We start from the raw sequence: 23529 nt of genomic DNA, 5'->3' as shown, positions 1-23529 counted from the left end.
GCAAGGAACACGGTGTGTCCATAAAAATCCAGCCTTCAGCACTGCTGGGGACAAAGGTGTCCCCATAAAGTCCTGTAAGATAATCAGTTGACACCGTGGCTGAGGCCATGGTGTCCCCATGAAAGGCCCCAATAGATGACACAACCTCCATCATGGCTGGGGACAAAGTGTCCCCACAAAACCCCCATCTGATGGCACCACCTTGAGCATGGCTGGGGACGAGGATGTCCCTACAAAGCCTCAATGGGTGCCACATAGGCTCCTCAGACCACACAGCCTCCACGCCCCATGAGGCCACCAAATCCTCGCAGCGAGCCACCCTGCCTGGGGACACTCCTGCCAAACCTCGGAAATGAGCCAAAAAAGGGAAAAAAACCTATGAATGTTGGTTACAGCCAAGTGCCACCGTCCCCCTCGTGCCCAGGAATGGGGCAGCTATGGATAGGCATCAGGAAAAAAGGCATATAGGGGGACAGTGTGAGGGATAATGTCACCGATGAGGTGGCCACTGCACATCCGCGGGGTCAGCAGCCCCAGTGTCACTGTTCCTCTGGGCAATCTTGTGCCAGTGCTCAGTCACCTTCATGGTGAAAGTGTTTCTTGATATTCAGAAGGACCTCCTGCGTCCCAGCCAATGCCCATCACACAGTGTGCTGGTGGTGGGCACCACTGAGAAGAGCCCAACTCCCATCTTCACACTCTCCCTTTGCGTATTTATTGCCACTGGTAAAATCTCCCTGAACCTTGTCTCCTCCAGTCCCAGATCTCACAGCATTTTCTGGAGAGATGTTCCAATTCCTGCATCATCTCGGTGACCCTTCACCGGACTCCCTACAGTATGTCCATATCTTTCTTGCAGTGGGTGACCCCTTATCAGTGCTGAGGGGTGGGGTCACCTCCCTCAACCTCCTCACGGAGCACCTTTAGCCCTCTGTGCCCCAGGGACACACACTGGTGGCTGATGGTCAACCAGGACCCTGAGGGTCCTTTTCTGCAGAGCTGCTTTCTGGGTCTGGTGGTTCCCAGCATGGTCCCTGGTTGAACAAAATGGATTCAGAGCTGATCCTCAGCATCCAGGCAGGATGGAAGAGGGAACACAAAGCTCCTGCTAGGAACAAGGACTGGCAGAACGTGACAAGGTACAAGGGAACACACACAGCACTCAAGCAGGGTCCAGGTTCTGTCCATTCTCCACCTACCACAAGCGTTACCAACACCCAACGCAGGATGAACATCATCCTCAGCCTTGAAGGCATCTTAGATGAACCACCCAGCGCTTTCTCTGCTGCTCCCAGGGTCAGAGCAGCGATAGCAGCTGCACTGCCACAGTGAGCGAACAGACACCGCACACCAACAGGGAAGCGTCACCTTTAATTAAAAATACAAATACAAGAGAAGAACCGCCTGCCAAACAGCTCCTGGAGGGCAGCTCCGAGCTGGGCAGAGGGCAGGCTCCCCTCTGCTGTGGACTCCTCTCCACCACTCTGTCCCAAGCTGCCAAAATGGGTCGCAACGCCCAGCAGCCCCACAGGAGCTCCTGCTCCACCACAGGGGCTCAGCTGCTCCACCCAGGGCTGTGCAAGTTTATAAGGAACAATCCCCGAGGGAGCTGCCAGAGCCCCAAACTCTCCTTGGCCTCCTCTTCCTCGCTCGACACCCCCGTGGGTCTGAAAGCATATGTGGCACCAGCACGAAGAGGACAGTCCCTGTGATACCCAGGCAGCAGCACTGGTGGAGTGGAGCCGAGGGAGCTCTGGGAAAAGGCTCAGCGGGAAGCGTATTTACAGATGGAGAATGTTTCAACTCAGCATTTCTGTCCCAAGAACAAAGCTGAGGGTTTTTCACCCAAATAGGAAGATGTCTGCAGGGCTCGGCTGCCCCAGACAGCCCCCACTGGGAGCCCTGGGCCCCATCACGCTCGTCTCGCCTTCTTGCTTTTCTTTTTCTCCTCCTTGACGGCAGTGTCGTGGGCTTTCCTCTTCGCAGCGAGTTTGTTTGCCTGTGGAGAAATGCCCAAGGTGCAGAGTCAGACCAGTCTGCAGACAGAGGTCCCACCAAACCCTCCAGCTGCACATAGAGAGATGGACCCATCCGCTGCCAGCGCGCAGGCGTGGGGCACGGAGACGGATGGCAGCATCACTTGAAGAGCACAAGTCACATCCCTGAGGGACCACAAGGGGCTCTGCCCTCTGCCAGAGCAGAGACCACAGCCTGGTGATGCCAGTGAAGAGGTGGGCAGAGCCTCATGGTTGCCCACTTTTTCTCAAAGCCCTCACCAGGTACAGAGCAGAAGAAGCAGCCCAGAGCTGGCACAGTATGAGAAGCAGAGGATGCTCCCTTTCCCCACCCAGGATAGGGGCAGACCTGGCTTTAGTGAGCTGTAGCCACAAGCCGATTTGGGAAGAGCTGGCACCAGGATCTGGGCAAGGGTCCTTGATGCAGAGCAGCCCCCATGCTCGTACCTCTCGCACTTTGCGCTTCTTGCCAAACATGATCTTCTTGTAGAGATATTTCTCCCTTTTCTTCATCATCATGATAGCCAGACGCTTCTCCTCGCTTTGCTGCTCCTGCTCCAGGCGCTGCTTGTCCTCCAGCCGCACCTTGCCAGCGGTCACCTTCACCGGGAGTGCCTGTGGGGAGACAGATTGCTCAGGACTCTGGATGCCAGGAGCTCACCACCCTTCCTCAGGGACAGATGCTCCCATGCCATTCATCACTGCAGGCCACGGAGGAGCCGCAGCAGCTGTCGGACCAGGTGGGAGGTCCTGCGCACGCATGGACACAGCTGCAGGACCCCGAAGTGTGATGGTCACCGCAGAAGTGGCACAGCCACAGCAATCCCACCACAGGGACTCGGCCAGGACACCCCACAGCGAGTGAGCCGCAGGAAGAACGGAGCTCACCAGAGCTGCCTCCTCCTGGGGCTCCCACCCTGCTGCCAGGCACCGTACCTTGTTGCTCTGAGTCTTCTGCTCTTCCATCTTCTTTAATTTCATCTCTTCTTCCTTTTCAGACTCATCTTCCTCCTCTTCCTCTTCCTTCTCATTGTCATCCTCTTCGTCTTCCTCCTCCTCCTCCTCGCTCTCTTCCTCTGCAGAGAAACCGCCGTTACCAAGAGCAGAGCAGTCGCTGGCCCCGGCGCGGGCGCAGCCCTGCCTGTCTCCTGTCCTTCTCCAACCTCGGAGTCTCATCTCACCTGGGTTCTCGCCCCTCTGCATGGCCAGCAGCTTCAGCTTCTCGGGAGGGATGTAGTCCCCTTCCTGCTCTGTCACGAAGGGCGAGAGGTGCGGGGGCAGCAGCACGCCAGGGAAATAGTCGGCCACAGGGACGCACATCTTGGCGTTCACTGAGTCAAAGACCCACTGAGGCTGCAGATAGTACCTGTAGGGCAGAGGGGTCAGACTCCTTCCTCCCACAGACTCATGGACCGAGTTGGAAGGGACCCAAAAGGAGCAAGTCCAACTCCTGTCCCTGCACAGGACAACCCAAACATTCACACTGTGGGGCTGAGGGTGGTGGCCAAAGACTTCAGGAATATTGTCAGGCCTGGTGCTGTGACTGCTTCCCTGAGAGCTGTTCCAGTGCTCCACCACCCTCTGGGGGAACAACCTGCTCCTAATGTCCAACCTAACCCTCCCCTGGCACCTTCCTGCCATTCCCTCGGGTCCAAAGAGCTCAGTGGCTGCTTCTCCTCCTCCCCTTGTGAGGAAGCTCCAGACCACAATGAGGTCTCCCCTCAGTCTCCTCTCCTCCAGGCTGAACAGATCAAGTGACTTCAGCCACTCCTCACATGCTTCCCCCTCCAAACCCTTCCCCAACTCCGTGCCCTCCTCTGGATGCTCCCAATAGCTTTAGACCCTTTTCATACTCCCAGTCCAGTCTCTGGAGCCCACAGCGCTGCAAAGGAGCGGCCGAAGCACGGGACAGCTCTGGGATGGCCAGGAACACCTGCTAGCCCAGGTGGCCACTCTGGGGACAGGCCACTTGCCTCACCCACCTGCCAACAATCTGCTTCTCCACCCGGGGCCGGTCAACAATCTGGTGGGTGATGGAGGGGTCGCTCACGTCATAGGTGGCACCAATGCACAAGGACTTGTCCCAGGAGACCTGGCCACCAAAGCACCTGCCAGGAAAAGCCACCAAAGAGTCAGGCTGGCAAGACTGGCCTCGAGTCCTGACTGAGAGGCCAGGTAAGGCAAGAACGGGGTCACAGGGCTGCTGAGGAACCCTGACCACCATGTACCGGATGACGAAGGCCAGTGGCTCTCGAGGCACCTCTCTGTTGAGGAAGAAGCGTAACCCTTCAAAAAGCTTTTTGTGGTTCTCCACAGCCTCCTGCTCCTTCTTCCTTACATCCATCTGCTCCGCAGTCTCCTGTTTAAAGGAAAGCATTCAGCCTCCTGCATCGAACAGCCCCTGCCAAGCCCCTTTTTTAACGAGAGCTCTTGGATGTTGTCCCCATCTCCCTGCCAGTCCCTCCCAGCTCCACTGCAGGCCCTGCCAGCCACAGACAGGAACACGCAAGGCCAGGGTTTAGCCCACCCCCAGCAGGCTCTTACCCCCTCCACTGGGAACTCATCCATCTCCACCTCGTCCTCGTGGGTCGGTGCCACCACACGGGCCAGGCTGGCGCTCAGAGCAGACAGTTTCTGCAGCGGGAAAAGACCAAGGAACAGTCATGGTGAGCTGGTGCTCTGGGGCTGGGGAAAGGGGCAGCCTAGTGGAGAAAGGAAATGGCAATTTCTCAGAGCAAGAGGTCAAAAGACCTCCCTCTCAAGACTAGACAGACATTCAGCCTCTGCCACATACTGTCTCACCCAGTGGTCCAAAGCCCAGGGCTTCAGAAGCTCCCCAGCCGCGCCAGCAGCCCCCAAGGCCAAGCACAGCTCCTCCCTAGGCCAGCACGAGGGGGTAAGGAGTTTGGGACCCTCTCTGCCAGGCTCTGCTCCTCAGTCCTCACGTACCCACGATCAGGACACCAATGCCACCAAGAGTCCTCCCACAGGCTGCAGTGCTGGCAGCACCCCTCACCTCCAGGTAGCTCTCCGAATCCATGGCATACTCCGTGCCCTCTGCAGGCTTCAGCTCAATATCAGCCTGGCCATCGATCTAGGGAGAAACAGAGAGCTGGGGAGGCAGCTTCCAGACCAAGAGCAACCAAACATTCCCCCTTCCGCCGCCCTGATCCTCCAACATGGGCTCACTTCCCACAACGGGTGTCCTGCCAAGCTGGGGCCAGCACAGGGTGTCCCCAGAGCCCTCACCTTGGGTGGGTAGAGCAGGTTGAGGGAGTGGTAGAGGCGAAAGTTGACGAAGCCCAGCAGGGTAGTGTAGAACTCAGTGAAGGTGGCCATCACACGGTAATCCACATCCGTGGGGTGCTGCAGGCACACGGGAAGGTAAGGACATGAGGATGAAGGACCAGACTCCCCCTCTGTGGGGACAGGGACCATCCCATCTGCACAGGGAGGAGGATCCTGCTCCCTTCACAATGAGATCTGGTGGCCACGGATCTCCACAGATCCTGGGCAGGAAGAGCTCTCTCAAGGCCCTACTGCCCCCACTCCGTGAAGGGAACTGCTTGGACAGATGGAGCACCTCAACCCTTCGTGGATGAAGCCTTTGGTCCAAGGACTCTGCTCCTCCAGAGTAGGCACACAAGCCATGGCTAAGAACAAGGAGTCAAAACCCAGCAGGGACCCAGCTGGAGCCAGAACTCAAAAGAGTGGGACGCAACGCTGGTGAGGAAGGACAGGGGGCTCCAGGAAAGCTGGGGAGGGGCTCCTGAACAACGAGTACAGAGATAGAATGAGGGGAATGGTATTCAGCTGAAAGAGGGGAGATTGAGGCAAGATCTTAGGAAGAAATGTTTCCATGTGAGGGTGGGGAGGCCCTGGCCCAGGTTGCCCAGAGCAGTGGTGGCTGCCTCATCCCTGACAGGTTCAAGGCCAGGTTGGATGGGGTTTGGAGCAACCTGATCCTGTGGGAAGTGTCCCTGCCCATGGCAGAGGCTTGAAAAAGGGTGGGCTTTTCAACCCAAACCATTCCATGATTCCAAGATCCTATGACAAAGGTTGGCCCAGAAGACACTGCAAGGCTGATCTGAGGAGGTGAGACCCAGTGCGGGACGCACCGAAGACCACAAAGCCAGAAAGCCTCAAGCTGATCACACCAAGCCCTGGAAAATCCCAGAGTGAAACAAGCAGGCAGTGCTGTGACGGTGAACTCTCGCGTGCCAGGGATTGTGGCAAGGTGCAGCACAGCCACACAACCTCTCCCGGCACAGTGATACCCACAGCTTTCCCCTCACCCTGCCACCTGCCTGGATGGCACAGGGGACACAGAAGATCCACACAAGCAGAGGGTGTGGGGTCTGACTCGTCCCATCCCGCAGTGCCACCATCCTCATTCCTGCAGGTTAATCTTTAATTACTGATTAAGGCACATTTTAATATTTGACAAGAGGAAATACGGAACTGGGGAGACTGGTACAACCAGACACCAGGGACACGGGAGGGTTGTGTCCCCCAAGCCATGTCCCATGCTCTCTGCCGCAGGCTGGGCGCAGCTTTGCCTGCTCTGCAGTGCCAGAGCCCCAGGAAGGCCCTCAGCCCTTTCCCAGCCACAGGGAAAGGAGCAGCGAGGCAGGAGCAGCGCAGGTTCCGCACGGATCCTGCCAAGTTCCCCCCGGGTACTCACATCATGGGCAAAAGCATAAGGTGTGATCCAGGTGACCGGCTGCCCCAGCACCTCCGCCTGGTAGTAGATGCCCTTGATGGAGAGGAAGACCTGGCAGGGAACAGCGTAAAGGCTCAGCAGGAGGAAGGCCAAGGGGTCTCCCTCATCCCCATCCTCGTTACCCTTTCCTGCATTAGGAGAGGGCTCAAGACTTGCCCCTTGGGGCACAAACCATTGTTCCTGCCCCTGCAGCCCCCCAGGGCAGGGAGTTCTTTGCCCCGTCCCTCCCTGTGGCGCCCACCTTGCGCAGGGAGCGAGAGGCGATAACGTAGTTGAGGAACTCCACGGACAGGCGCCGGCATAGCTGAATGGTCTGGACATGGCACTTGCCCGTTCGCGGGAAGGTGGAGAAGAGGAAGCACATGGACAGGGCATCATCCAGGTCCCGCAGCGCATCTGTGAAGGTTGGGTATCTGTGTGATGGCAAAAGAAGGGAGAATCACACCCATCCCAGTGCCCCCTGGAAGCTGGAGACCCTGTGTGGGTAAAAACCGGGCACCGTGGAGCATCCAGCTCCATGTCCCCTCAATCTGGTGTTCCTCCTGGGCACAAGGAGCCCACATCCACACAACTCCAGAACTCAGGGCTCTCCATGAAGCCAGGAACCAATCTGGTGAGGGCACAGCGACACCCCTGGCTGGGAGCAATCAGGTTTTAGGACACCTGCAAGCTCTGAGTGTTGGGCAATCCCAGTCAGCACCCACCACTGCCCTCTTCGGGGCCTGAGGACAAGCGCGGGTGGCTGGAGTCCAGCTGCACCCAGCACTCCTTGGGCAGATGCATGGGACCCAGAGGGAACCTGCAGGACCCAGACACTGCAGGTGGAGGGAGATGGCATGGTTCCACAGCTCAGGAGTGCCCAGCACAGAGCCTGAGGGCCCATCTCTCTGCGCTCTTTCCCTCTCCGTGTTGGCACAGCAAGGTCCCAGCACTGCTAGGACAATGAGGAGAACCACCACAACAGGTTCCCTCCCCACTGTGTCCTTTCCTCTCTCCCTCCCACAAAATTCACCACCTCTGAGGGTACGATTCACCCTCCACCAGCCCTCCCTGCAAGGAAAGCCCGGCATGGGGAGTGGAGGAAAGCTCTCAGCATCTTCCTGGAGCCATCTGCGACAAGCAGGCGCAACCTGCTTGCTCGCGTGCTACAGCCAGCATGCGGCACGCTACAGCCTTCTCCTCCAGCCCAGAAACACCAAAACCTACCAAAACCCCCAGAATGTACAAAGAAGGTGGGTTCCTAAAAAGGCACAGACAGCACGAAGCCTCCGGAAGCCCAGGTGGCTGCAGGGAAAGCTCCTCCCGCAGGAGAATGGCACTCACCTCTCTTTCACAATGTGGTCGAGCTTGTAGCTAGGCTTGTTGTCCTTCAGACGATCTACAGTGTTCCATTCACTCTTCCCATATGCTTTACGGAGCTTCCGGACAAAGACCTGCAGGGAAAGGGGGATGTGGGGGCCTCTGTGGGGTGAGGAGGAGCCGGAGCGGTGCCTCAGGCCAGGCACTCACCTTGTACTCCCGAAATTTGTTGACGATGGGCTCATGCAGGAGGAATTTGATATCCTTGAGGAGGTAGAAAGTGCGGGGCGCGGTGGAGCCTTTGTTCACCTTCTTCTTGTGCTTGGGCTCGTGGGGGTAGATCCCCTTCAAGATGCAGAGGCGTCTGGAATTGTGACAATGGTGAGACAGGTGGCATCTGCGACCCCGAGAGCCCAGCCCTCCAGATACCAGCCCTTGGGAAGGGGGGTAACCCCAAAACTCGGCATGCTGAACCCCCAGGGCACATGTGGCCCAGCACCGGGTTCCCGAAGGAACAGGCTATCCCATGGGCTCCGTCTCTTGCTGTCCTGGGAGGTCAGAGGGGTCTGGAGGGGCCTGGGGGGTCCAGTGAGGTCCTGAGAAGGCTGAAACTGGGGCTTCTAGGGGGGCCCCAAGGGGCTAAGAGAGAGTCCTAAGGGGTCCCAAGAGGAACTGGAGGGCTCATCAGGATCTTGGGGATTCCTGGGGGAGGGGGGGGAATCAAGAGAGTCCTGGGGGTGCTGGGGGGTCCCAAGGGAATTTACAGGGGTCCTGGAGAGGAGATCAGGATCTTCTGGGAGTCTCAGAGGGGACAGAGAGTCCTGGGAGTTCTAGGGGTCCAAAGCGTTTTAAGGGTGCTCATCAGGATATTGAGGAATTCCAGGGGGGGTTGAGAGAGTCTGGGGGGTTCTGGGGGCATCCAAGAGGTTCTGAGGTGGGGCATCAGGATCTTGAGGGGTGTTAGAGAGAGTTCCAGGGTGCTGGGAGGGGTTTAAGGGGATCTTGGTGGAGTTCATGAAGATCTCATGGGATTCCCAGGGGTGTTAGAGAGTTCTGGGATTTCTAGGAGGTCCCGAGGGGGTTCAGGGGTCCCTGAGGAGCTCATCAGGACCTTCAGAGCTTCCCTGGGGAGTCAGAGAGTCCTGGGCTTCCATGCGGGGGATTTCATCAGGATCTTGGGAGGGTCCCAGAGCAATCAGAGAAAGTCTGGGGGGGGTCATCAGGATGTGGGGAGATTCCCAGAAGTCAGAGAGTACCAAAGGGTCTTGGGGGTTGCAGGGGTCAAGGAGAGTCCTGGGGGGTCCCGAGGGGGATTGGGGGGTCCCAGGCGCACCTGAAGTCAGGCAGGCTCAGCTGCAGCTTCTTGCGTGCCCGGTTGCGGGTGATGTAGTTGGTGGCAGAGCCGCGCTCGTACTGAGGAGAGAACGGGGTGTCAGGGAGGGTGTGGGGGCTCGGTATGGGGGCGGCAGGGCACAGGAAACGGGAACAGGGGAACAGAACGGGACCACCGGGCATGGCCAGACTGGCTTCACAGCACCAATGGGTGCCGAGGGCACTGGTACCGGGGGCGAGAATGTTGGTATAAGTGAACAGGAGGTGGGCACCGGTACCAAGCTGGAGGAGCATAGGGACCGGGGGACACCGGGACCGGGAACAGGGGGAGATGAGAATCTTGGTGCTGCAGAGGGGGTTTGAGCAGCGGCACCGCGGGCTGAGCATGGGCACCGGGTAGGGGGGAGCGTCGGTACCGGAGAGGGAGCAGCGGTACTGGGGATAGGCATATGAGCTCTAGCACCGGGAAGAAACCACCGGGAAGAAACCACGGGGAAGAAACCACTGGTACCGGGGCGGGGAGCATCGGTATCTACGTACGGGACAGGCTCGTACCGGGGCAGGGTCGAGCGAGCAGCGGTAACGGGAGGGGAAAGCAGGGAATATCGGTACAGGGGACGTGAGCTCCGGTACCGGGATGGGTGTGCAAGCATGGGGACCAGGGGCGGAGGGAGCCCCAGTACCAGCGGGGGTACCACGGGTACCGAAAGGGAGAAGCAGGGAATGTCGGTACCGAGGGAGAAAGAGTGCTGGTACCGGAGACAGGCGTATGCGAGCACCGGTACCGGCAGCGCTGGTGCGGGGGGAACACCGGTACCGAAGGGGGAAGCGAGGAGCACCGGTGCCGGTGGGTGAGCACGGGCACTAGGTAGTGGGGAGCATCGATCCCGGGGACGTGTGAGCAACGGTACCGGGGAGGAAGCATCGGTACCGGCGGTGAAAAAGCAGAGAATGTCGGTACCGAGGAAAAAGGAGCGCAGGTACCGGGGAGGGAGGGAGAGAGGGCACCGATACTGGGCAAGGGGAGCGCCGGTACCGGGGATGGAGGTGTGCGAGCCCTGGTAAAAGGTGCGGGAAACAACGGCCGCGGGGGAGGGAACGCGGGCACGGCGAGTACAGCCGCAGCCCCGGGCTAGAGGGAACCCGCCGTACCTTTTTCTTCTCGAGGCCGCCCATGGCCCCGCGCCGCCGCGTGCTCCGGGAGCCTCAGGACCCCTCGCCCCGGGGGGCCGCCCGCGCCGCACCGGAACGCGGGGAGCGCTGGAACGGGGGGGTCGGGGAGGGCAGAACGCGCAGCGCGGGCGGAGCGGCGGAAGGAGCGGGAAGAGGGGAAATGGGGGGAGCGGGAAGGGCGGAGCGGGGAGAGCGAAGGAGACTGCGGGCGATCAGGCGCGCCGAGGGCAACCCAATGGGGGAGGTGGAGGTCCTGCGGCGCGGGGCATGCTGGGATATAGTGAGGCAGGACAGCGTGGGGAATGCTGGGCTATATTGAGGCTGCGCGGGGCATGCTGGGATATATCGCGCAGGGTGGCGCGGGGCATGCTGGGATGCAGCGAGGCGGGGCGCGCGGTGCACGCTGGGATATATCGAGGCAGAGTGGCGCGGGGAATGCTGGGATATACCGAGGCGCATGGGGAGTGTGGGGATGGGTCTCGGCTCCCGCAGGGACGGGATGGAACAGGAGGACTGGAGCAGTCCTACGGTCTTGCACCCCCGTCGCTGCTCAGAGCCACGGCAGCTGCCCCAGGGCACCGGTCCTGCCTGGGGGTGGCGGTGCCAGGACCCCCAGCCCGGGGTCTCCGTGCCCTGCTCTGCCTTCGCTGCAGGGATTTGTGCTCAGGGCTCGGCACCCCGTGCTTCTCAGTCCCGTCTTAGCCCTCACAGTCCCGTCTTAGCCCTCACAGTCCCGTCTATCCCTCACAGTCCCGTCTTCTCTCACAGTCCCGTCTTCCCTCCCGCAAAAAAAAACTCTAGCCAAGCTGCTGCGTTCCTACTCGGAGCACACGGGGCTTCTGTCCCTTGGGTTATTTTTGGCTGGTTTGGTCACGATGGGCCATTCTGACCCGTGCGGAGGTCGGGGTTGTGCCGCCCTGGCGCTAAATCAGGGCTCTCGCTGCCCCAGCTGCGAGGTCACGGCGAGCTGGATGCTCTGGGGTTGGCGCCAGGTCATGGAGGGAGGGAAGCGCAGCCGCCAGCGCCTTTATCTCAGCCCCGGCGCAGGCAGCCCTGCTTCCCTCTGCTTTCCCTACAGCCAAAGTCCTTCCCAGTTTTGCTGACTTGGCCCCGGCGTGCGGAAGCGGCCTCCTACAGCACCTCCCCAGCCGTGTCCCAGCTTGGCTCGGCTCTGCCTGTGTACCAGTTGTGCCGTGCTGAGCCACAGCATCCACCGCCCCGGCATGTGGCTGCTCCTCGTCCTGCTGCAGGCTGCGGTGCCGCCCGCCCAGCTCTGCGGTGAGTACGGCAGCCCCATGCCATGCCAGGGTCTGGACCATGCAGGACAGTGCCTGCTGCGGGTCTGCAAGCTGGCTGTGGTGGCCAGGAGGACCCCAAGGAGCAAGGTTGGGGGGGGACGGGTGCTATTCTGCTCTCCAGTCACATGCCCTGGCAGTGGGAGGACAGCAGCCTCGTGAAATCCCACTGGTGCTGAGTTTCCAGGGCCGAGCCCACCTGGTTCCTGCAACCCTTTCCCTGCCCAAAGCCCAGAGCTGCCCCACTGCACCGGTCCTCTAGGATAGAGGTGCACCCCTGCATCCTGCCAGCCCCACGGCACGGCGGGAAGGTGGATGCGCCCGGGCTTTGGGCTCTGCCCACTTGGCTTTGGGTCACATCTCTTGTTTCTTCCTCATTTGGAGCTGGGGTTGTTTAGCCTGGAGAAGAGGAGGCTGAGGGGAGATCTTCTTACTCTCTACAACTGCCTGAAAGGAGGTTGTGGAGAGGAGGGAGCTGGGCTCTTCTCCCAAGTGACAGGGGACAGGACAAGGGGGAATGGCCTGAAGCTCCGCCAGGGGAGGGTCAGGCTGGGTATCAGAAAAAAAATTCTTCACAGAAAGAGTCATCGGGCACTGGAACAGCTGCCCAGGGAGGGGGTCGAGTCGCCTTCCCTGGAGACGTTTAAGGAACGGGTGGATGAAGTGCTTGGGGACATGGTTTAAGGGAGTGTTAGGAATGGTTGGACTCGATGATCCAGCGGGTCCTTTCCAACCTTGTGATTCTATGATTTGGGGGAGAAGACTTGAGGTTTTGGGACTTAAGGGTGGAACGCAGAGAGCACGGGGTGCGCAGCAGAGTTGGGGTGCTGGGTCTCCATCACCGCTGTAGCCCCACAACCAGCGCTGGGGCTGGTGATGATGCAGGGCCGGGGCTTGGGGTGGGCTGGGTCCCCTCCTATCCCCTCATGCTCTGCTCCCTCTCCGTGGGGCCGGGGGGGCAGAAGCCCCGGAGCAGGCGGAAGCAGTGCGGGTGCTGAGCGCCCGGCTGCTGGGGCTGGCAACGAACCCTGCGCGGGACCCTGACCCCAGTGTCTACCTGGCCCTTCGCCTGGCTGGCGACCATGACCTGCGTGAGGAGGAGCGGTACCTGGGGCGGCTGTGGGATGCCTTCCAGCACCGCTATGGCCGGTAGGTCCCTGGGGGGACACCGGGTCCCCCTGTGTGCTCTGGGGGGGTGTCCCTTGTCCCCACTGACACCCAATCCCCGCAGGAGCCTGCAGGCAGCCGGCCAGCTCCACACTGTGCACCATGCGAAGGGCGCTGTGGCCACCAAGCCCAACACGTATGTGTGTGCATCCCATGGGGATGTCCCCCCTTCTGGTGGGGGAACAACGGGGGCTCTGCCCCCCGGTGAGCACTGACACGGTGGCTTGCAGGAGCGCTGAGGTGGAGTGGCCCGAGACGGGGCGGCTGGCGCTGTACCTGCTGGGGCTGCGGGCCACTTGTCCCCCGCTGGAGCACGTTCACCAGCGCTCGCTGGTGACATGGCTGAAGTATTACCTGGAGGAGGACTGGTCAGGTAAGAACATCCACAGGGTGAGCGCCCACTCGTGTGCCAGCATGTCCAGCTGCGGGGCCACCGGCTGTCCCCATTGACACCACACCTTGTCCCCAGGCTCACGCCAGCACGGCCACCCCCTCACCAGTTACTACCAGTATGGTCTGGGTGTGCTGGCGCTGTGCGTCCACCGCAAGCGGGTGCGGGAGGAGGTGATCCGCCGGCTCCTGGTGGCTGAGCATCATGGCAAGTTTGGGTACAGCAACAGCAGTGCCATGGGTAAGAGACATGGGGACAGGCAGGGCGGTGGCACCCCAAGGCGCTCACAGGGGATGTGGGGTGACACCGTGTCCCCACAGACACAGAGGCGGTGGCAGCGCTGGCTTTCGCCTGCCTGGAGCGGGAGAAGCTGGTGGGCACTGGGCTGGCGGCAGAGCTGCGGGCAGCCACGCGCCGGGTGAGGAAGAGGATGATTGAGGCACAGAGTGAGGACGGCTTCTTTGGCAACGTCTACAGCACCCCGTGGGCCTTGCAGGTGGGTGGCACAGGCGGTGTGGGGTCTGCAGGGTGGGAGCGGGGCTGCGGGAAGGCGCAGGCACAGGTATGAGTGTGGGTGCAGATGTGGATGTTTGCCCAGAGAAGGTGTGGCTGCCCCATCCCTGGAGATGTTCAAGGCCAGGTTGGATGGGGCTTGAAGCAACCTGATGGGAGGTGTCTCTGCCTGTGGCACCGGGTGAAACTGGATGGGCTTTGCGGTCCCTTCTAACCCAAACCATTCCATGATTCTTCTGGTTGATGAGAAGTTTGACATGAGCCATCGATGTGCGCTCGCAGCCCAGAAGGCCAACCGTACCCTGGGCTGCATAAAAAAAGCGTGGCCAGCAAGTCGAGGGAAATGATTCTGCCCCTTTGTTCCTCTCTTGTGAGACCTCATCTGGAATACTGTGTCCAGTTCTGGAATCCTCAATGTAAGAAGGAGATGGAGCTGTTAGAATAGGTCCAGAGGACGCTACAAGGATGATCGGAGGGCTGGAGCACCTTCCATACGAGGATAGGCTGAGAGAGTTGGGGTTATTCAGCCTGGAGAAGAGAAGGCTCAGAGGAGATCTTATAGTGACCTTCCAGTGCCTGAAGGAGCTACAGGAAAGCTGGAGAGGGGCTGTTCATAAAGGCTTGTGGGGATAGGATGAGGGGGAATGGGTACAAACTGGAGAGGGGCAGATTTAGACTGGACATTAGGAAGAATTTCTTCCCCATGAGAGTTGTGAGACCCTGCCCCAGGTTGCCCAGGGAAGCTGTGGCTGCCCCATCCCTGGAGCGGTTCAAGCCCAGGTTGGATGGGCCTTGGGCAGCCTGAGCCAGTGGGATGTCCCTGCCCATGGTGGGGGGTTGGAACTGGATGATCTTTAAGGTCCCTTCCAGCCCTAACTATTCTATGATTCTATGATTCTGTGGTGTAGATATGGGTGCAGATGTGTTGTGGGTGCAGGCAGGGGTGCCTGGGCAGCGACAGCCGCCCTGGGGAAGGGGCTGGGTGGGCAGTCATGCTCAGCACCACTATAGCAGGGTCCCAACCCACCTTCCACCTCAGGCCACTGCCCTGCCACCTCCCTCCCTCCCACTCTCAGGTCTTCATTGCCACCAACGCGTGCCGGACACACTCAGCGTATGGCAGGGCCATGGCTGCGCTGCTGGAGAACCTGGATGCCTTCACCACCACAGCGACCATGGCCCAGGCGCTGCCGGCGCTGCACGGCCGCTCGTACCTGGACATCAGCTCCATGCATTGTGAGGAGGAGCCGGGTAAGAGGGGCACAGGGAGCTGAAGAGGGAGCTGAGATGGGGTTGGTGCAGATGCCACCACAGTGGTAGCTTGGTCTCCGTTCGTGCCATGGTGGCTTCCTTCTTGCAGACACGCTGACGCCCATCGACCTCACGCTGCCACTCGAGGCACAGGGGAACATGACGGTGCGGCTGGTGGTGGAGTGCCCCGAGCCACGGTGTCCTCAGGGCTGGCTCTACGACCAGCAGGTGCCTGCGCCCGCCGGTGCCTCTCTCCTGGATGTGCTCAGGGCGGCAACCGCACAGGGAGACTTCACGTACGTGGTCCCCCAGGCCAGGGTGGAGGATCATCTGGAGTCGCTGAGTGTCACTCGTGGTCCCCAGCACTCAGCTCCCTCGGCAGCAGCCCTGCCAACCCCTCACCTCCTCTCCCATCCACCAGGTTTGAGACCCAGGAGACCCCCCAGGGCCCATTTCTGAGCAGGGTACTGGGACTGGAGGCCCAGCAGCAGAAGCGGAGCTACTGGCAGCTCCTCACCGCCCCCAGCACCAGCCTGCAGATGGGTGAGTGATGGGTGAAGGTCCTGGGGGACACGAGCAATCCCCATGGCCACTCTCTCACCCTGGGCTGCTCTTCCCTCTCTCTGCAGGTGTTGCCGAGTACAGACCTCATGACGGGGAGACCCTCATCCTGCGCCTGACCCACTGGTAGAGGGTGGGGGAACGATGGCAATGAACTGCCTGCCTTGGGCACAGGACCTGCTGGCTCTGTCTCCTGCTTTACATGTGCCCCAAATACACCTGGGAAGAGGAGGGGGAACAGACAATGCCCTGTGTCCTATGGGCATGATGGGATGGAAGCATCCAGACCAGCAGCTCCTCCAGCCCCAGCCCTGCTCGGCAATCACAGTATAGAATCATAGAATTGTTTGGTTGGAAAAGACCTTTGAGATCATTGAGTCCTACTGTAACTGTCCACTGCTAAACCATATCCCTGAGCACCTCATCTACCTGTCTTTTAAACACCTCCAGGGATGGTGACTCCACCACCTCCCTGGGCAGCCTCTGCCAGGGCCTGAGAACCCTTTCAGTGAAGAATTTTTTTCCCAATATCCAATCTAAACCTCCTCTGGCACAACTTGAGGCCATTTCCTCTCATCCTACCCCTTGTTACTTGGGAAAAGAGACCAGCCCCCACCTCACCACAACCTCATTTCTAGGCGCTGCAGAGAGCGATGAGGTCTCCCCTCAGCCTCCTCCAGGCTAAACCACCCCACGTCCCTCAGCTGCTCCCAGAACCCCTGGGCTCCTGACCCTGGATGGACACTCTGCATCCCTCATCCCTGGGTGGGCATTCCTCACCCACACACCTGCATCTCTGGGGGAGGGGACCTCGTGTCCCCAAACCCTGCATCCCCGGGTGGGCACTGAGCATCCCACATCCCTCCATCCCGCATCCCTGGGCGGATACCTGGCACACCCACACTCCACATCTCTGTGTGGACACCCTGTATCCCCTCATCCCTGCACCCCCAGGCGGGCACCCCACATGCCTGGGTGAGCATCGTGCATTCCTGCTCCCTGCATCCCCAGGCGGGGACCTCGTATTCCTGGATGGGCATCCTGCATCCCTGCTTCCCGCATCCCCAGGCGGGGACCACGCATCCTCGGGCGGACACCGTGCACCCGGTACTCCCGGAGGGGGATTCCGCATCCCCAAATCCCCATTCGGGTCCCCGCACCCATGACGCGATCCTGGCGGGGCGGAGCCTCTCTCCTTCCCTCCCTCTTTCCCTCCTTCCCTCCCTGCCGCCGCTCCCCTCCATCGCCAAACTTTCCGCTTGCTCCCGGCTTCCGCCGTTGCCTCCCTCCCTTCCACCCGTAGCTCCCGGTGCCGCTGCCTCCCTCCCTCCCTCCCTCCCGGTGCCGCTCCCTTTCTCCCTCTTTTCCTCCTTCCCTCCCTCCCGGTGCCGGTCCTTCCCTCCCGGTGCCCCTCCCGGTGCCGGTCCTTCCCTCCCGGTGCCCCTCCCGGTGCCGGTGCCTCCTTCCCGGTGCCCCTCCCGGTGCCGGTGCCGCTCCCGGTGCCCATGTGCCTGCGGGCACAGCCGGGCGATGCCGGGGCGATGCCGGGCACCGAGAGCCCCTCCCGAGCCGGTAAAGCATCGCCGGGGCCGGCTGGGGGGTCCCCGGTACCCCCGCTGCCCCTCACCGTGCTGGCATGGCTGGGCACCGGTTCCACCTTGGCTACCCTCAACCGATGGATCTTCGTGGCGCACGGGTTCCGGTACCCGGTGCTGCTGTCGGCGCTGCACATGCTGGGCGCGGTGGCCGTGGGGTACCCGCTGGGCTGGGCACGGGCACCCCAACGTCCCCATCCCCGTGCCAGGATCTACCTGCTCAGCGTCACCTTCTGCGCCAGCGTGGCCTTGGGCAACCTGGGCTTGAGCTATGTCCAGCTGGAGGTGGCCCAAGCGGTGGCCACCACCACGCCGCTGGTGACCCTGGTGCTGTCGGGGCTGCTGGGTGGCCGGCGGCATCGCCCGCTGCAGTACGTGGCCATGGGACCCGTGTGTGCCGGGGCCGCCTGTAGCATCGCCGGTGGGCTCCGCTGCCACCAGCCCGGCTGCGCCTTCCTTCTGGCCGCCACCGTCCTACGCGCGCTCAAGTCCATCCAGCAGAGTAAGTGCCACCCGCCTGTCCGCGTCCTGCACGCCCGTCTGCCCTGGCATGGCCCCGCTGTCACCCCAGTGTCACCCCTGTGCTGGTGACACCTGCTGCCCATCCCGACACAGGTGCCACTCTGCTGTCACCCTGACCCTGTGGCACCCAGTGCCACCCTGGTGCTGGTGACACTCTATTTAATCAACCCCAACCCTGGTGGCACTCTGGCCCCCAGTGCCACCCCCATGCCATCCCAGTCCAGCACCACCCACTGCCCCCTTTGGCCCTGGTGCCACCCTTGTGTCCCTTTAGCCCCAGTGTCACCTCAATTCCAAGGCCACCCCTTTGCCACTCTGGGCCTGGTGTATCACTTGCTGCCCACCCTGCCTCTGATGCCACCCTCGTGCCATACCAGTGCCACCCCATTCAGTCCCTGGTGCCACCTCAGTGCCACCCAAACCCTGCCCTGTGCCTGATACCACCCCGGGGTCACCCCAGTGCCACTCTCACGCCCTGTCTGTCCCCCTCAGGCTGTGCTGTGCTCCTTGTCCCAAGATGACCCTGGTTTGTCAGTGATGAGCAGACTCCTTGGTGTCCCTTTTGTGGCACCTCTGGCTCCCAGGGACACTGTCCCCTGTCCTGGGGGTGGCAGCGCCTTGGCCTGGCACAGGGACACCGCAGCAGCCCTGTCCCCTTGAGCTCCCCTACTAGTGCTCTGGGCTACCGGGTGCCCTGTGTGTCCCTGTGCCAAGCGGCATTGTCCCCGTGCCTGGTGACTCCAGTGGCTGTGGTGCCACCTGGGCGCGATGTCCTTGGTGGTGGCAGAGAGGAACCATCTGGGTTGTTTTTCAGCTGGGAAGGGAATGTTTCCTCCAGAGCCGGTGTCTCAGGCAGGCACTGTCAGGTTGGGCACTGGTGCCATCCCCAAGGTCCGTGGGTCACTGCTGGTGGCTGTCCCAAAGCTGCTGTGGCCACCTGAGGGACATCACTGCCAGCGCCCACCCTCTCCCCTCCACACCCATGGGACACGGAGGGGCTGCTCCAGCCCCCTCAGGACACGGCACCCTCGGTGTCCCCTGAGCCCGGCTGCACCTGCTGTCCCCAGATGGGTCAGAGGGGACACGGGGACACAGCCACACACCCAGAAGTGTTGCTGCCAGCTGCAAAATCAGCAGAAAAAAGAGGATATGGGAAGTGGGTGGCATGTTTGTTCCAAAACAGAGTGGGGAAACTGCTCCGTCCAGCCTGCCTTGGGGCACCCCGAAATGGGGCACCCCTGAACGGAGGCGCTCTGCAAACAACAGCACCTCTAAACTGAAGCATCCCTCAAATCAGGGCAGCCCCAAACGGAGACTGCCCCCATACCAGCGCACCCCCAAATCAGAGCAGCATCTGAAATAAGGCACTCCCGAAGAAGGGCAGCCCCCAAATGCAGACACCCCAAACCAGGGCACCCCCAAACCAGGCCAGCCCCTGAAACAAGGTACCCCCAAACCAGGGCAGCTCCTGAACCAGGGCTCCCCCAGCCCCACAGAAGGGGTTGACTCTCGTTTCTCCCTTCCCAGTGACAGCTGGGATTTCTCACCCTCTTGGGCACAGAGAGGGGGTTCGTGTCAGTGGGTGCTGTGTGGGCACTGGGTGTCCCCTCTGGGGTGGCCGTGTCCCCCTGACTGTCCCCTCTCCCCAGGTCTGCTGCTGCAGGAGGCTCAGCTGGATGCCCGCGCGCTGCTCTGCCTCACCTCCCTGCCCAGTTTCTGCCTGCTCTTCGGAGCGGCCGTGGCGCTGGAGCTGGGCCCCTCCTGGGAAGGTGTCCTACGCTACGACGGCACCCTCTGGGCCTGCGTCCTTCTCAGCTGCTTGGGTTCCGTCCTCTACAACCTGTCCACCTTCTGCATCCTCTCCCTCACCTCTGCCCTCACGGTCCACGTCCTGGGCAACCTCACCGTGGTGGGCAACCTGCTGCTCTCCCGCCTCCTCTTCGGCAGCCACCTCAGTGGGCTCAGCTACCTGGGCATCGCGCTCATGCTGGTTGGGATGTTCATGTACCACCAGCCGGACCTCATCATGGCACGCTGGGCGGCACGGCCGCGCCGGGGGCACCCCAGGAGGGAGTAGGGGTCTCGCCAGGAATGGGGGCAGGTGGGAAGGCTGCAGGGCGTGGGTGAACACAGCTCTGTGGGTGCACGCGTGGGCTGGTGTGCACGGCTCAGTGTGCTTATGGATGTATCAGTGTGGATGGCCCTGCGTGCACACGCGTGTGTTGGTGTGCGCATCTCTTTTCTGGTGTGCACAGCTCTGCGGGTACTTGTGCTCGTGTGCACGTGTGTGCGCACAGCTCTGTGTGCACTTCGATGTGCTGTTGTGCATGGTCTTGTGTGCACATGTGTGTGCCAGTGGGCACAGCTCTGGGTGCACATCTCTTTTCTGGTGTGCACAGCTCTGGGTGCACATCTCTTTTCTGGTGTGCACAGCTCTGAGTGTGCTTGGGTGTGCCAGCGTATACGGCCCTGTGTGTGCACATGTGAGCTGATGTGCACAGCCCTGTACGCACACCTCTTTTTTGGTGTGCATGGCTTGGGGTGCACACATGTGAGCTGATGTGCATGGCCCTGTGTGCACACATGTGCGGGTTTGCACTGCTCTGTGTGCACATCTGTTTTCTGGCGCGCACAGTGTGCACACGTGTGTCTTGGTGTACACAGGCTCTGTGCACACGTGTGTGTTGATGTGCACAGGCTCTGTGTGTGCAAGTGGGTCTGTGTGCACGGCTGTGCCTGCGAGTGGATCTCTGCATGTGGCTGTGCGCATACGTGTGTGTTGGTGTGTGAAAGCTCTGCGTGTGCATCCCCGTGCGCACCTCCATGCAAGGGAGCGTGCGAGTGTCGGTGTGCGCGGGCTCTGCGTGTGCAAGCAGCTGTGCGTGTGAGCAGGGTGTGCTGCTGTGCACAGGGACTGCACACCCACAGGCGTGGTGCGGTGCACGGCCCTGCATGTGTGCACAGGTTCTGCATGTGCAAGTGCACAGCCACACGTGCACAGCTCCGTGTGTGTGTGTGTTTGTGTGTGTGTGTAGGTGACAGCTACTGGTGTGCACACGGGCTCGCTGCAGGTGGGGAGGTCCCTGCACAGGCGTGCAGCTGCGTGCACCAGCTCTGGTCATATGTCTCTGTGTGCACGCGGGCTGGACACACTCAGGGATGTGTGTGTGTGTGCGTGTGCACATGTGTGTGCATCACTACTGAGCTCTGCTGGCTGGAGAAAGCCCAGGGCTGCGTTCACACATGGCTCTCATGGCCAAACAAGGTGCCCAAGGACAGGGTGGGTGAGCGTCCCCTCTCTTGTCCCCAACCCCACTGTATTGTGCTGATCCCACGGGGCTGCGGTGGTGCTGCTGTCATCGCCATCGTCCCCACTGTGCCCTCCTGGTCACCTCTGGCTCCGCTGTCATCCTTCCCACCTTGCCATGGCTGGAGCTGCAGAGCTGGCAAGAGCCCAGCGAAGGGGACAGCTGGGCTGCAGCACAGCGTGTGCTCCCCTTGGCCAAGGGACACCCTATGTGTGTATGCCTTGGCACCGATGCCAGCACACGTGTGAGTGCATGCCCTGATGGACGCATCGGCACACGGTGTCCGTGTTGGCTGCTGCCGCGCTCAACATCCCAGCACCGGAGCCGAAGGACCCAGCTCTGGTTGCACTTGTCCCGAAATAAAACTCTATTTTTGTCGTACTCCACTCTTGGTTCCTGAGGCAATCTCGCACCCAAAGCACACACTGGCAGCGAGGCAGAAAGGGAGGAACCACCTGGTGTAGAGGAGGGAAACTGAGGCACAGAAATATCTTGAAAAGCCTCCGCTCCCTGGGGAAAGCTAAAGCCATTGTGCTCACCATGGCTGGTGTCTCCATGCCCCGGTGCAGGGAAAGCATTTAGCAGCCCCGGGATCCTTTCTTAGGACATGGAGGGACGCAGTGACAGGGAGAGGAGTCACCAGCCACACGTGTCCAGAGAAAGGCTGGGAGCCAGCACCGGCTGACCGCAGTGCAGCTTCGCCCTGTCCCGGGGCAGCGTGACGCCAAGGAGCATCCTGTTCCCTGGTGTCACTGTCCGGCTCCGTGACTCATGTCACCCCGCAAGCACAACCCGCTCCCCATGGAACTCCCATCCTCCTTTCCAAACAGCAATTTTCTTCCACTCATCAGGGGGATGAGTTTTGCAGCCGCTTCCAGGAGTGTCCCGGGTATGGCTCCTTGCCCAGCACATGGTGAAGGAAGGGCAGCTCGCTGGGCTGCCGCGGTTCTGCTGTGCCAGTGCCAGTGCCACCCTTGCCGGGCTGCCCCAGGACTGCAGCTGGAGCGATGCCCATCCCACAAAGAGCTCAAAGAGCCCTGAATTATGGGCAAGTGGTCCCTGCTGTGGCCAGGAGTGTAGCAGCCACCACCCTGTTTGCTTTCTGGGTCCACAATTCAGAGGCTTTTGCATAACAGGGAGGGTTGAAAGTTGTTTTGGTTTGCTGGTTCCTTCCAAAAGGCGAGTTCACAGCACGGCTCCAGGGTTGGAGGAAATTCTCCTCCCAAGCACTCCTGGGATGTCCCAGCCACACTGTCCCCTGCCAGGGGGAGGGAGGGGTGGGACCAGAAACCAGTCCGCCTGTGGCATGCTTGGGTTGAGGAGCCCTTCCCTAGGGAGCACCCACTCATCCTGCCCCCTGACTCATCTGCTGGCACTGGGGGCTGCCCGGATCCTGCCAGCGTCCGTGGCTTTGCTGTGTCTGCCCTGTGCTGGCCCCGTGCTCCACTGGAGCTGGGCTGGGCACAGGGACCCTTGGGATGTATGATGGGGGTGATAGTGGGGGCTTGGATGCTGCCCCTGAAGGGCCTGGCAGCAGCACGCAGGCTGGCCTGGGGTGGTGGCTCCCTCTCTGGGTATTTCAGGCCGTGATCTCAGCCTGGTGGCATCCCTGTGCTCCAGCCCAAGGATCGGGTTCCCCATGGACATGGGCAGCTGCCTGTATGCTGAGTCCAGCACTGCTCTGGCTGAGCTGGAGGAGGGAAAGGCATCCCAGCTCCAGTTGCTTTATGTGAGGGGGAGCAGACTGGGACATCCTTGTTCCACGGGAAACACCTCTCTGGAGAGCAGACCCTTTGGACCAGCCCCAACAGGAGCAGGAAGGATGGGGAGTGGACACGTGTGTCCCCAAGCCCTGGTCTTCTGGCAGGCAGTGGCTGCCTGACCTCTGCTGGATCCAGTTTCCCTCACCAGCCCTGGCTCCTCAGGTCTGATTCTGGCATGGTGAGGGCTTTGAGGAGGATCATCACCCTGGTCTAAGAGCCACAGATCCACCTCTGCCCCTAAATGTGGGACCCTTCCTTGCTCATCCATCTCTCAGCGGCCCCTGGGTTTCACCTCTTTTTGAACAACACCCAAGTGTTGGGGCATCCTGTGAAGGGCTCAGGAACCCCTGAGATGCCACTGCCCAGGGTTAACGAGGTCACAGATATCCACTGGTGTCCTTCATGGCTGGCACACAAGAGCCAGACATCTGCAGGACCTGCTAGGGCTACTGGCACCACTGTTCTCCATAGGGAAAGACTGGTGTTCAGCTGCAAAGCTGGAGTGGAGAGGGGTGGAGATGGCTCTACAGTCACCAGCTGCACCCTTGTCTTGCCAGAGATCCAGCTTGAGAAGCACCAAGGTGCGTACAGTGCACAGGGCTCCTCCAAGAGGTCTGCTGT

The 23529-nt window shown here is 60.9% G+C and overlaps 3 protein-coding genes across 3 annotated transcripts; 2 read left to right on the top strand and 1 right to left on the bottom strand.

Moving 5' to 3' along the window:
- Positions 1 to 1337: 1337 nt before the first annotated feature.
- PES1 (pescadillo ribosomal biogenesis factor 1) lies at positions 1338 to 10545 on the bottom strand. Its single transcript, XM_054082688.1, has 15 exons — positions 10522 to 10545; positions 9371 to 9651; positions 8248 to 8401; positions 8062 to 8171; positions 6980 to 7151; positions 6700 to 6789; positions 5265 to 5381; positions 5032 to 5109; positions 4560 to 4649; positions 4244 to 4374; positions 3998 to 4123; positions 3197 to 3381; positions 2952 to 3091; positions 2463 to 2630; positions 1338 to 1999 (listed from the first exon to the last, which is right to left on the bottom strand). The coding sequence occupies exons 1-15, from the start codon at positions 10543 to 10545 to the stop codon at positions 1913 to 1915; spliced, it is 1953 nt and encodes a 650-aa protein (XP_053938663.1). The 3' UTR covers positions 1338 to 1912.
- Positions 10546 to 11415: 870 nt separating this feature from the next.
- On the top strand, positions 11416 to 16266 carry TCN2 (transcobalamin 2). Its single transcript, XM_054082656.1, has 10 exons — positions 11416 to 11820; positions 12800 to 12986; positions 13069 to 13140; positions 13235 to 13377; positions 13474 to 13635; positions 13716 to 13891; positions 14985 to 15159; positions 15269 to 15455; positions 15581 to 15702; positions 15789 to 16266. Exons 1-10 carry the CDS (start codon positions 11766 to 11768, stop codon positions 15848 to 15850), a joined length of 1341 nt encoding a protein of 446 aa, XP_053938631.1. The 5' UTR covers positions 11416 to 11765; the 3' UTR covers positions 15851 to 16266.
- A 674-nt stretch (positions 16267 to 16940) lies between these two features.
- SLC35E4 (solute carrier family 35 member E4) lies at positions 16941 to 21526 on the top strand. Its single transcript, XM_009557354.2, has 2 exons — positions 16941 to 17817; positions 19487 to 21526. The coding sequence occupies exons 1-2, from the start codon at positions 17226 to 17228 to the stop codon at positions 19912 to 19914; spliced, it is 1020 nt and encodes a 339-aa protein (XP_009555649.2). The 5' UTR covers positions 16941 to 17225; the 3' UTR covers positions 19915 to 21526.
- The last annotated feature ends 2003 nt before the right edge of the window (positions 21527 to 23529 follow it).

This window comes from Cuculus canorus, chromosome 17, assembly GCF_017976375.1.
Source record: "Cuculus canorus isolate bCucCan1 chromosome 17, bCucCan1.pri, whole genome shotgun sequence".
Lineage (NCBI taxonomy): Eukaryota > Metazoa > Chordata > Aves > Cuculiformes > Cuculidae > Cuculus > Cuculus canorus.
The sequence above is the reverse complement of the archived record's forward strand: the minus strand, read 5'-3'. Positions and strand labels throughout refer to the sequence as shown.

What these genes read in the sequence shown, in the direction of transcription:
- PES1 (XM_054082688.1), bottom strand. Translation starts at nt 10,545, where the DNA reads ATGGGCGGCCTCGAGAAGAAAAAG. An exon ending in CCTCTCGCTCCCTGCGCAAG is followed by an intron (nt 6,790 to 6,979) that starts GTGGGCGCCACA and finishes GTTCCCTGCCAG; the next exon opens with GTCTTCCTCTCCATCAAGGG. An exon ending in GCAGAGGGGCGAGAACCCAG is followed by an intron (nt 3,092 to 3,196) that starts GTGAGATGAGAC and finishes GTTTCTCTGCAG; the next exon opens with AGGAAGAGAGCGAGGAGGAG.
- SLC35E4 (XM_009557354.2), top strand. Translation starts at nt 17,226, where the DNA reads ATGTGCCTGCGGGCACAGCCGGGCGATGCCGGGGCGATGCCGGGCACC. An exon ending in GCTCAAGTCCATCCAGCAGA is followed by an intron (nt 17,818 to 19,486) that starts GTAAGTGCCACC and finishes CCCTCTCCCCAG; the next exon opens with GTCTGCTGCTGCAGGAGGCT.
- TCN2 (XM_054082656.1), top strand. Translation starts at nt 11,766, where the DNA reads ATGTGGCTGCTCCTCGTCCTGCTGCAGGCTGCGGTGCCGCCCGCCCAG. An exon ending in GCCGCCCGCCCAGCTCTGCG is followed by an intron (nt 11,821 to 12,799) that starts GTGAGTACGGCA and finishes CCGGGGGGGCAG; the next exon opens with AAGCCCCGGAGCAGGCGGAA. An exon ending in TTCCAGCACCGCTATGGCCG is followed by an intron (nt 12,987 to 13,068) that starts GTAGGTCCCTGG and finishes CAATCCCCGCAG; the next exon opens with GAGCCTGCAGGCAGCCGGCC.